Genomic DNA, 13002 nt, shown 5'->3' with positions numbered 1-13002 from the left:
TCCACATTCCTCATCATTTAACATGTAAAACATAATGCACTTTTATTTAAGTTAATATGTGCAAGCCTTATCTCACCTTTAAAGCACAACTGTTATTTTATTTTTTAAATGTATTTTTTGATGTAGGCACCTTATATTTTGATTGTTAGTACAAATTTTTGACCAACTTTTCTTTTGATCAGTCTGTTTTTTGGTTGGTCGGTAGATATTGCTTTTAGCAAAAACTCCGCTAAAGTTTTTTTTTACTTGAAGAGATAAATGATTTTTTTTTGCTGATTAGCTGAAAAAAAAATCATATTTAAATTTATTTCAACAGAGAGGGAAAAAGTTTTCGAGAAGAAATTTGGAAGTCTAGGCATTTACAGGGCTTATGACCTGTCATTGGCTGGTTTAAGTGGCCACTTTACACACTGTGTAACATTCACCATTCTGCCCATGTTTGAACATCCACATTTCCTCAACTCTTCCATCTGTTGACTTTTGTGAAGTGAAAGAGCTGAAACCTTTATCACGTGGGTGAGATTCATCCGGCTGAACCAAATCACCTACTAGGCGGGCGTTGCCTAGTAGGTGATTTGGTTCAGCCGGATGAATCTCACCCACGTGATAAAGGTTTCAGCTCCTTCACTTCACAAAAGTCAACAGATGGAAGAGTTGAGGAAATGTGGATGTTCAAACATGGGCAGAATGGTGAATGTTACACAGTGTGTAAAGTGGCCACTTAAACCAGCCAATGACAGGTCATAAGCCCTGTAAATGCCTAGACTTCCAAATTTCTTCTCGAAAACTTTTTCCCTCTCTGTTGAAATAAATTTAAATATGAACAACTCCCTAGGGAGGAAATCCAGCCAGTCTGCAAGCATTTGGACATAATCAAACATTGTTGAAAAAAAATTCAATCAAATAACCTTAAAACCGGCATAAAAAAATATCAAAATCATATCGTTTTTTCAAAAGACGATATTATTCGCTTCAACTCGCTGAAACGAACTACAACTAACTTATTTCAAAACTTGATATTCGTTGCCGTTTATTTATATCTACTTTATCGGCTAAATCTGTTTTGTTACATTTGGCGCAAGAAAATTACTCATTACGCATTACTTCATTCGATATTACAGGTAGGTAATTTTAGGAACAAACTCACTGGGAAGTTATTATTAGATCGCTTTTTTGTAATGAACTTCCAGAACTTTAAGAATTTTTTAACATTGACTCAGTTTCATGGATATGAGATCTATAGCATTTTTTTTATTTTCTCTTAGCAAATTACCGAAAATATGAAAAATTACTATCGTGTATCAGATTCCCTGTTTGTTTAAATAATTTGTAGAATTTCATTTGACTAAATATTAATGTATTTAAGTCAGAAATAAACCATTTTGGAAATTTGGAAAGTCGAGTTCAAGAAGTAGTAAAAAGAAGAAAATTACGAAATAAGTAAAACTCGCATGTAAAAAAAAACTAAAATCACCGAAATACGCGATTACCAACCTTGCATGCGATTATTGTGCATTGCATCGCGTTTGTGTAATTTAATTAATTTGGTAAAGTACCTACATAATTTCATGAAACCTGTGCCTCATTTATGAACGCTATCTTCATCTGTATATATCGAGACGGTGTACTTAACTTCTGTACTATATGTATCTTACCTCGGTATGTTCTACCTACTTGTCATATCGACATCATATGATCGAAACAAGCCAATGAATGACCGCAAACAAGTACGCGTTCCTTACGTCGTTAACATTTAAAATAGTTCTTATTTATATTTTAAATAGGCTTCTGTGATAGAAAGTGCTCACTTCAAAGCGATTATAAACTCCAATGAATCCCAATTCAAGCAAAAAAAGATCGCTTAAATATGATTTTTATGTGACTTTTAACCATTGCCAAAACGCGTCTGCATTTATCAACTGAGGTTAATACTGAGCGATTACAAGGTCGACTCTCAATAAGTTCTCTCAGAAAGATAGTAAAACAGATGGAAAAAATATAATAACTAAATTACTTTTTTACAGTGGTAACTTTTTAACGCTTAGATACTCTTATATGTCAATAGGACAAAACCTAACGACATTATTTTCGTATCTAGGCGTTCGTTGTATTAAACTGACAGTTATATCGGAATTTAATTCGACTTCAAATTTTACTTATTTCCCTTTCATATTTTTAAGAAAAATTGCTGGATGGAACAAAATTTTTGACACTTTTAATGCGTAAATAAACGTATCGAGGAGTTCTAGACCCATCGGTATAAACCGATGTACTTACATCAAAACTTGATGGTGGGGTATCGGTAGTATATCTTTGTAGTCGGTCGGGAGGCTTTCATCTTTAACTATGACGTCATACTGGAGCTATGTCATTTTAGAGCGCAGATATGTGTACCGTGACGTACGCTTCTCCTTGTTTCATATCGATGTACCTACCCAAAACTTGAAGGTGGGGGGTCGGTAGTATATCTTTGTAATTGCTAGAGCGAATTTATCTTAAACTATACCGTCAAGGTGAAGGTATGACGTCTTTATCTTCCATTCATAATCGAGGCCTTGAGCCAAGGACTGGATTTAACCCCCTAGGGAGCTGTTAATACGAACATATTACAACAGAGATGAAGAACCCTTTAGATGAGGGAATATAAAATTCTAGGCATCTTCAGGGCTTATGGCCTGTCATTGACTGGTTTAAGTGGCCTCTTTAAACAATGCGTAACATTCACCATTCTTCTTATATTTGAACACCTATATTCCTTCAATTCTTCCATCTGTTGATGTTTGTGAAGTTAAACAGCAAGCTGAAAACTTATTGATGCGGGTGAGATTCATCTGATTGAATTATTTTATCTACTAGGCAATGCCTGAAAATATTTTTATACTTTTTCTTGGACTGATCGGAATAATTCAAACCGATGAATCTCACCAGCGTCGATAAAGGTCTCAGCTCTTTAACTTCACAAACATTGACAGACGGAAGAATCAAAGAAATAAAGCCAGAATGATGAATGTTACACAGTGTGTAAAGTGGCCACTTAAACCATCCAATGGCAGGTCATAAGCCCTGAAGTTTCCTAGACTTCTACATATGTTCCCTTCTCTAAGATAGTCATTATCTCTGTTGGAGTATGTTAATAGGTTTACATTAATGTAAAACAATAATAATTTGATTTATATGCAAGTTTATTAACATATTTATGAGTGTATATATAAATATAAATCTAACCAAATATACCCTCTGTTTTTAAAAAACTGAATTTCAAATTGGACTATGAATGCATTTGTAGGCGAATATCGAGTTTTGAAAAAACTCCCTAATGTCAATATTTTTTTTTGAGAGCTAATGAAATATAAAAGCAAATTGTAAACTGACTATGTATTAGATTACTCTCAGGCTCAGTTATAAGGTGTTATTTTTTTTAATAACATTTTTTCAGGCGATTTGACTGAAATCACAAAAAAACCCCGGCTAAAAAATTACATTTTAAGCGCATGTTCTGTTTTGAAAAAAACGTTCCTCAATTCGGTTCAGGAGTAATTGAAGGTGTTCAAGTAAATTGACTGGAATAACTGTATATTCAGCATATTGTATGTTATGAAGTATCTTTCCATTGATCTTTAATCCTTCCTCGACTTCAAAAAGTGCTGTTTCAAATATTTTCTATAGTGTAGTATATTTCTGACAATGGAATCCATAATATACTGTAAATAATATACTACAAATTAATAAGGCTGTAATAAAATTCAGATATTTGAAACCTCAAACCACATTTTTATCTCTTCAAATAAAAAGTTTAAAATAATGCTCATTCCTTTTTATCATTGATAAATTTATAATTACTAACTAACATCATTTAACAACATCAATGTTGATTCAAATCAGGTTGTGGTTCCGTGACTAGTGTTGCGGACTCACGGATCAAAGATCCGAGGTTCGAACCCTGCTTTACCTCAACTTGATTCTCATTTTCTGATAGTGAATCATTTACAAGTCGTCGAAACTGGCCCCAAAAATCTAAATATTTGGGTACAAAATAACAACCCAAATATTTATTTAAAAAAAAACAAAAGATCCTTATTTGCACGTGTAAATTACCATAATCTCGCTAAAAACTAAACCCGGAACATCTGTGCGTGAAACCAGTGTCTTAGTCATTGCACTATGGGGACCGCCATGTTGTCAATACACATTTAGTAAAATTGGAAATGTCCCCTTTATATTTTGCTCAAGGCTTATTCCTTTTTATTTAGTCTTCTGTTTTCATTCAGACAGTAATTTTCAAAAGCAATTAATAATAATATGATAATTCTCACTCCCCAGCACAATATTTCTTCATTATAAAGAAGCACAATATCACATTTATCGTCATCAGTTGGTATGGTATTATGCCTACTACATAAGTATATAATATTTCCAGACTATGAGAGTAGCTAGGTCATTCCAGTTTGTAAGTGATAGTATGGACTACTTAAATCATTCAACTGGACCATAAAGCATGAAATATATCATTTAATAAGAAAAAAAATTGCTACCTTTGCAAAATATTGCTAGGGTTGTAAGGTTAAATAATCAATCATCAACAAAATTTAGAAAAGTACGCAATGGGGAGCAAATAGATTATGAAAGAGCATTAAATCAAAACATTTTTGTATTAAAGCCTGCACTTTACTTGCTAGGCCCACAGTTTGAAGTGATCTTATCATCTATAATTTATTCAATACATCTATGAAATATTTTATGTTTATTTATCTTGAAAATGAGTAATAGACATCTAAATGAAGTAGGGTAATCAATGAATTTAAAAAAAAAGTTAATAGACAAATACCAGACAACAATTATTTTTAATAGGCTCATATCAGTTATGCTTATGCCAACCTAATACAATTACCTATGAATTAAAACAAATTTGAATTAAATGAGTCAAATAATTTATATTTGAAGCTCTGATATTAGAATTTTGCATTTAAATTAACACCATAATTCCTTTTTTTCACCTAATGGTGTATAGGGTACTTCTTTGGTACACCAATTGCTGGGTATCTTGTTATTTCTTGTTACATGAAGGTAAGATCATTAGTCTTATGCTTCAGGTCCTATTCTAGGAACTAAGAAATATTCTAGTGAAAAATCACATTTTAAAATTAATATGTCAACCATATCGTAAATCGAACCAGAGAGCCCTTGCATGGTAAGCAAACAAGCTTACCATTAAACCATAAGCGGACTGGTAACATATTGTATGTTGAAGTAACAGATTTGATGTATATTTTCAGAGTGTAATTCAGATGCCCGGATTCAGATCACTAGGAGATGAAGAAATGGTAGAGTTTGAGTGTAAGTCATCTGAAAAAGGCCTAGAAGCTACTAGAGTCAGCGGACCCTCAGCCGTAGACTGCCATGGATCCCACCGAAGACCTGTCTCTAAGAAAAGGTTTAGAAAAATCAGGTTTGAACTATTTTTATATAAATGTTTAAAAAGTATTTACATTACATAGAGCATTTTTCTTCATTATATTTAATTAGTTTAATAAAGGCACCTTCTTTATTGACCCTTATCAGCCTCTATAATAATGGGCAGAGAGAAAGTTGACAGCTTTAACTACTTGGAAGTTCAAATAACTGAGGATGGTGGTATCCACAAAGAGCTAGCAACCTGCCTAGGAATTTCTGGAGCAACTTTTAACATAATGAGTGCTGTCTGGAATTCCAGTCTATACACGGTCAAAATGAAATGCCGATTATTAAACTCTTCTATGATGGCAGTACTCCTATAAGCACTCTAGAGGTGATTTTTCACAAAAATGGCGCTGTCTAAATCAGCCAAATATTTATTATGTGTGTGAATCCTGGCACCTTGCCAAAACTCAAAATGCCAAAGTTTTTTTCACAAGAGTTTTGAGAGTAAGTGCTTGAGGAAAATATTTGGCATAAGGTTGTTTAGTTTAATTTCCCAACTAACATTGAAGTCCAAGAACGGACGCAGCAACCTCTTATAAAAAGTGTTTTGAGGGGGCGGCGGCGGACATGTGCTGTTCATGTGTCATTAGAATTTTAACCCAAGTTTCCTCTTCTTTACACCTGTGCACTCCCGCTGTTCTGGAAGGCCGTAGATGATGATCTTTTGGCTTTATTCGGCGGAACTAAGGGACGCAGGATTGAGGTGGGAGGAGGCAAAAGTGCTGACAAGTGTTAGGATCTGCTGGAGGTGTCTGGTGATGTCCACATGCTCCACTTAGGAGGGGATGTGGAAAATGAAAGAGGACCTTCCTTATTTTATTTCTTTTGGTTTTATCATAAATTATTATTTTCTTATTGCATATAGTGATTTCAGATTTTCTTATCTTACATGCATATGAATATTGTAAACAATGATTGCTAATACCTAGTTAACACATTTTAAATGCACCTATTAATAAAATTTAATATTAGTTAGACAATTATGAAGACCTATTTGAAAAAAATCCACAGATTTGGTTGAACAACCAGGCGGAAAGGGTGACATATGGTGTCGTCATGAGTAAAAATGTAAGTGCAGATTTAAAAAATTTAAATCTCGAAAAATCTTCACCATCATCATCAGCCTTCACTCGTCCAATGTTGAACACATCCTTTTACAACCTTCGCCGTTTTCTGTCCATCGCCATTGATGCCATTGATGTCCCGCTGCCCTCTTAATATTGTCAGACTATTTTGCTTGAGGCTTCCTGGATTTCTATAGCCGGTTCTCGGTCACCATTCCCGGGTCCGTTTGGTCCATTTATCATCTGTGGTTTTAATAATATGGCCAGCCAAGTTCTCTTTCGTGAGTCTTTTTTGTATGCTACATACATAACCCTAGTTTTTTCTTTAATTCGTTCTTTCCGTTTTCTGTCCCGCAATCAACTTCCTTTTCTCCGTTGCTTGTTGTGATACATGGAATTTTTACATTGTGCGTTTTGTAAAGGTGGTGGTTTCAAAACCATATCTCAATACTAATAGGATGCACATGTCAAATATTGCTTTCTTTAAATGGTTTTCAAAATGTTTGGACCTGAGAATATAGGATAGTTTTCCTAAGGCAGCCCATGCCTGACCTCTATTGAGCTCTATCTCTGCCTCTTGGCCAAGTTTTACTGTATGGCCAAAGTATGGCATAATAGTTATGTAATTAACAGTTTGACAAAATGTATTATAATGGACCCCATATATTTTTATGTAAACTAAATTTGTTTTTTTTTATTTCAGATGCTACAACTGTGGGGAGTTTGCCAATCATATAGCAGCCAAATGTGTGATGGGACCTCAACCAAAACGATGCCATAACTGCAAAAGTGAAGGTCACTTAATAGCTGACTGCCCAACAAAGGTAAATTTTGTGAAAATACAAATTATTATGTTTCTTTATTACTTACAGAGGTTAGATCATAATAAATATAAAACGTTTTATAAATGATTTTCTAAGTGAGCCTTCAATAGTAAAGAAAGTGTATTTGAGGTGATAAATCATTCAAAATTATTATTATTACTACGGCAGAATCTTTATCCATTTTTCTTAAATCACCATATTATGTTTTATGCGGTATAACAATATGATAGGTTCACAAATTAATGACGAGATCAACAAAATCAAGAAAGGAGTTCTGCGTTGGTTTAGGATGTGTAGAAGAAATGGACTTCCAATGTGAATGTTGATAGATGCAAAAAACCAGGAAGTCCAAAGGCAGGATCAAAATTAACAAATTCTCAAAGATAGACATAAAAAAAGGCGGAATAAATGGCATGCATGCATAAGAAGGTGTATGAATGTAGAGAACAAGGATAGTAATAATTTATTGTATTTAAAATTCAATTATAAATTATTACTAATTCATTCCTTTGCAGTTAATTTAATAGTTTTTGTTCAACTTTTGCTTTTTGCATGTGATGAAAATGTATTTGAATTTGTATCTTTATAGAATATCTCAGCTTAAACCTGTCTGTAAATATATATACAAATATTTTTTTTATTATAAAACCTTTAACCCTTTAGAAAAACTTGATTTAAAAAAATATATTTTAAGAATTTAAAACCATATAAATATTTGCTAGTTAAAGGATTACTGTGAGATGATACTAGCAATGAATTGGAAATGGACCGGTGATGTAATGACAGTCATTGAACTATTAAGTACACATTTTGAATTGGGTACTAAGCGTAAAATGAATTTTGCTTCATGTATTAAGTGCATTGAAGACTTTTAGATCCATCAGATAATAAATGGAAACAATTTCAGGTAAGACTAACTGGATGTCAAAACTATCATTTATTTAACTCTTCTGGGCTGTGGTGCAACATGAGTGTACCCACAATACAAGACTTTAAAGTAAAGTTTGTATAAATATGCTGGATTTTAATACAAAAAATATTTATCCTTACCATGCGAAGAATAATCATACGAATGAAAGTGATGCAATACCATAAATTTGTTTTACTGTATGAGCATGAGAATAGACATGATAATAAGGAAGACGATGCTGTTGTGTGGCCGGTGTTTGTGTAAAAGAGACTAAAACAAAAGAAGAAATTAGTTTAAGCAGTCAATTATTGGCAGTACAAGATAGTTATATGACCGGCATATTTATGATTTTTATTTTATTTTGCTAGAACAGGCCTAATTTATATTACAATTTGTATAAACTTTAGAAAATAATTTAATGAACAGTATCTCTATGTTTTTTTTTCTCTGACTTTTGCACAGCCTTGTAAGAGTTAAAAGACTAAACTGTTTAATGAGCTATAAACGTCACTACATTGAAAACAGAAAACCGAAATTAGATTAAAAAAATATATAAGGTAATTTTCATTTAGATTTAATATGAAGGATAATTATTGTGTCAATATGATTTTTTGTAGTTAAGTTATCCACTATCGTTAAAAATGTAATTTTTTACTACTACCACAAAAAAAAAAACAATGCAGCAGGTTAAATAGGTATATAGGTATAATATTACAAACATTAAATCAATTCTAAACAATCTAGGGAATGTAGGTAAGACATGTGTCATGTAAAACTATTAGGGTTAAGTAAGATAAATTCGGATAACAGATTTTAATATAAATCTATTTAAATCTACACAAATGAATGATTGATTGATTGTTTTATAAAATATTTCATACACTTTGAATTAAAGAGGAATTACATTCTTGATATTGAATTTGTAATCATTATTCAGTACATGTTTATTATGTATTACTTTCATTTATGTGCATTAAACAGAACTGTAGTAATTTCCATGAACTGACTTTTGAAATTTGGTTTGAAACTTAGATTAGACAATGTTGTCAATATAACTTTACCGGGGAGTAAAATAAAATGTAATTTTCCTTGCATTACATACCAACTATTTCCGCATCAATCTACTAATGTGATAAAATGTATTTTATAACAAATAAATATGCTTATTGGAAAAAAAGGTTTTAAGAATATAAATATTTAAGTTGTGGGATTATTAAAATAATAGAGAAAGTGTATTCTTTGTACGTCATAATAGATTATCAAAACCTTCACCCATCCTAAATTATGTATGCCTATATATGTTTTTTGTAAACTACTAATAATAATATTGTTTTTAGGTTGAGAGGAAAAAAGCTTCAAGCAGTGAAAACAGCGGTTCCCTACCACCTTCAGGGCAGAATGGAGACCAGTCAGTAGAGAGCGTCACCGAGTCGGTTCAATCCGTAAAAATAGAATAAATCTTTCATTTTGAGATTTGGTTGTGTTCATTTTTATTATGTCGGTGTTGAAATTGGTAATTGTGAGTTGACTACTTTTGTCGGCAAATCGTAACCAGGGTTTATGATAATTATTATATAACATGTACTTTTTGTTTTTTATTTTAAAATAATTAAATGTGCTACTGCAATCACCTTTATTAGATAAATAATTTGCCAAAATGAGTAGTATCCATATCAATGTTTTGATAATACTTACATAAAGGTTTACGTAAAAGAGGAATAGGTAATAGGTAAGTAACATTCATTTTCCAAGTTTTGTATTAATATTGTTATCTTACCAACCATATTACTGGAATGCTTTTATGATGTAAAAATAAATAGTATCAGGAAAGATTGTAGGTAACCTAAGTTTTTAGTAATATATAATTTTCAAAATGCATTTTCTGTGTGTTTTCGTTTGTGTTTTATCAGCACATATAACACAAACTTTCTGTGTTATTGTTTTAACTGTCTTAGTATATTAATACTGAAACCAACCAAAAGAGTAAAATTCCTAAGTATAAGATAATTCTGAAATATAACTCAAAATGGTTAAAACTGCATGAAAATAAGTCAATACAAATAGTATGTAATAAGGGTTGTTAGTAGACAGAAAACCTTTGGAAGTAAGGTTTCGATGAATTTTTATTCAAATTTAATAAATGGTAATGAAATATCACAGACATAATATATATGTTTGTAAGTAGTCGTGTGGTATGTAGCATAATACATAATATCGTGGGGTAATCACTACGTTTAGGTAACTTTAAAATCAGCATTCATGAGTAATGTAGTATTTTTTTTAGCCTCCTCCATGATTGCTACAAACAGACAAGTAATGCATTCATATTATCATAGTATGATTGTAATGAATCAGTATTTGCCTATTCGTAGCATTCATGGAGAAAATTACAAATATGTATGTGTTTTTAGTGGGTAATGCAAAAATGTTGATTTAGAAGTTACCCAGTTGTATGATATTATATAATTACAAGACTTTTTTTGAGGCACCATGTTGACAGCAGTCTTATCCGAAAAGCGCATTTGAATTTTTTAGGACAGTTATACATATTTTGTCTAAATAATTTATTATTGTAGATAATCAAGAATATAAATAAATACATACCTACATTGATACAACATATTTTTTTAAAGATAACCTATTAAATAAAGAAGTGTAAATTACAAAATGATCTACCTCAATAATAAAACTTAGGATAAAAGTTTTTTTTTTAAATGTAATCTTTTTATAAACTATGTGGTAAGTATTAGTTTTACTTAAAAAATGTTTTTCAACAAGATTCTGAATATCTTTTTACCTTTTGATCAGTTTGTTTTTGAAGCTATATTTTATGTGAGTAAAGCTTTAGAAATTCCAGCAAGATATTAATTAATTATTATTTTCTGTTATTAAAATATTCATGAAGGATCTAAGTTTGACATTACAATAAATTGTTTGAATTAGTACTGGTAACATTATTCTTATTGAATAGCTATGTTTTTATTGGATTTAAAAAAATGAATGCAATTTTTTTTTAATTTGTCACTTTTCATTTTAAAGTTAAATAATTTAAGTATTATATTTATTTTATGATATGCACTGTGAAATATCTGGATTGCAGTTATCACATATAATTTATACATAAATCCAGTTTCACAATATTATCATGTTGATCAATAATTCACTTTTTAAGCTCGGCGGATCACATCAGAACATTTAGGAATTATTGGGCACCACAGTCTTTTTTTGTATTCTAAATACTGTATTCGTAAGTAGTTTTGTAATGTGACAAAAATTATTTTAAAGATTTGCGTTCATGCATTAAAACAATAAAATTATATCAGCATAAAGTACATTAGTGATGCTATTAATTATTTAAATGTAATAATTTTATCTTTTTATTTAAAAAAAAAGGATTGTAATTTTCTCAACTGATACCATATTGTGTTCAATTGCAAAAGTACTTTTATTTAAAAAAGAAGTTCTAGTTAATTTTTACAAAATAAATAATAGTTAATTTTTACAATATAAAACATAGTTTAAGTTTTGTCTTGAAAATGAAATATGTAGTTTAGATACAATAATAATATTTCATCAATTTAATTTATTACATTTTATCTTCATAATATTTTACGGCTATCTATGAACAAAACAAATTAGTACCTTGTACTTTTTGGACAGCCCCTGTGGTTTAACAGCTGATATGAAAATAGCTAGCCTCACGCACAGAGGATTCCGGGTTCCATTCCCGGTGAGATCTAAGTAATAAAATGTGGTTTTTCTTAATCCTGGATGATCTGTGCTGTGATAACTCATCACTGTTATTGGGCCTTTTAGCCTATTGTGGTGCGAAAAAAAACAAATACCTTTTTACAAGTTCTAATGTAATATGCAAAATCTAATTTAAATGGGGATTTGTAGGTCTTAACAAATTCATTTAATTCTACAGAGTAATCAAAAAGAATTGAATGCTTTCCATAGTGACTAGATAGAATTTTATTTATTTTATGTTTCCTTTAGTACTTACCAAAGTATTTTCATTGAAATCGGTTTTGTTTGATTGAACTTGTAAAGTGAATTTTTTCATAAAACAACTACATACTATTTGTGCACCTGTGAACATTTGACAAGGCTTTCATAGACAAGAAATACAGTTTGAATTTGTGATCTATAATTATTCTCATTGAGAATAACAAATGATGTTCTAGGGAATTTAGACCCGATTCATATGTCATAAGTATGTTATCTCACATTCAGAGTTGACAAGACACCATATTTGTAACAGTGTAGTGCATGCAACACACTAGCGTGTTAACTCTGTATTTCCTATGTACATAAAATAATGTGCCAGTGCTGTGCTAATGTATTATTAATATATTGAGCATCTATTATCACTTTATTTTTAGCCCATACATCATACAGACCGATAGTTATACATGTTTTTTTAAACAAAATTAAACCTTTTCCCAGAAAGCTGCTCATTTCCATATGAAGAGTCCACCGCAAAAACGATGTATGTCCAAGCAAAACAGTTCTGAGATATGTATTTACGTTTAAAGGTCTCAAACTGCTAATATGTATTGACAGATATCATTCTATGAACAAACCATCAAGCCATTTCTCCGTGGGAATAGGCAGAGAGGATAGAACACCTCTTTAGTCTGTCTTTGTATACTGACCCTGCTTCCTCTACATTCATTCATCTTCTCATGCACACACAATGATTATTGCATCTTTTGACGTGTCCATCTTCAAGTGTTTGTTTAAT

At 31.2% G+C, this 13002-nt stretch overlaps 1 protein-coding gene across 1 annotated transcript in view; it reads left to right on the top strand.

The window, feature by feature from the left end:
• Positions 1–9835, top strand: part of lin-28 (protein lin-28 homolog) — a 78557-nt gene extending 68722 nt beyond the window's left edge. The window contains exons 3-5 of the mRNA XM_088230359.1: positions 5274–5446; positions 7225–7345; positions 9593–9835. Coding sequence (XP_088086485.1) covers positions 5274–5446; positions 7225–7345; positions 9593–9712 — 414 coding nt within the window. The 3' untranslated portion in view covers positions 9713–9835. The remainder of the gene's footprint in view (positions 1–5273; positions 5447–7224; positions 7346–9592) is intronic.
• The last annotated feature ends 3167 nt before the right edge of the window (positions 9836–13002 follow it).

This window comes from Micrasema longulum, unplaced genomic scaffold (genome assembly GCF_059751315.1).
Source record: "Micrasema longulum isolate JH-2025_06_02 unplaced genomic scaffold, ASM5975131v1 h1tg000747l, whole genome shotgun sequence".
In the NCBI taxonomy this organism is placed as follows: Eukaryota; Metazoa; Arthropoda; class Insecta; order Trichoptera; family Brachycentridae; genus Micrasema; species Micrasema longulum.
Note: the sequence above shows the minus strand (reverse complement) of the source record. Positions and strands in the feature narration are given on the sequence as shown.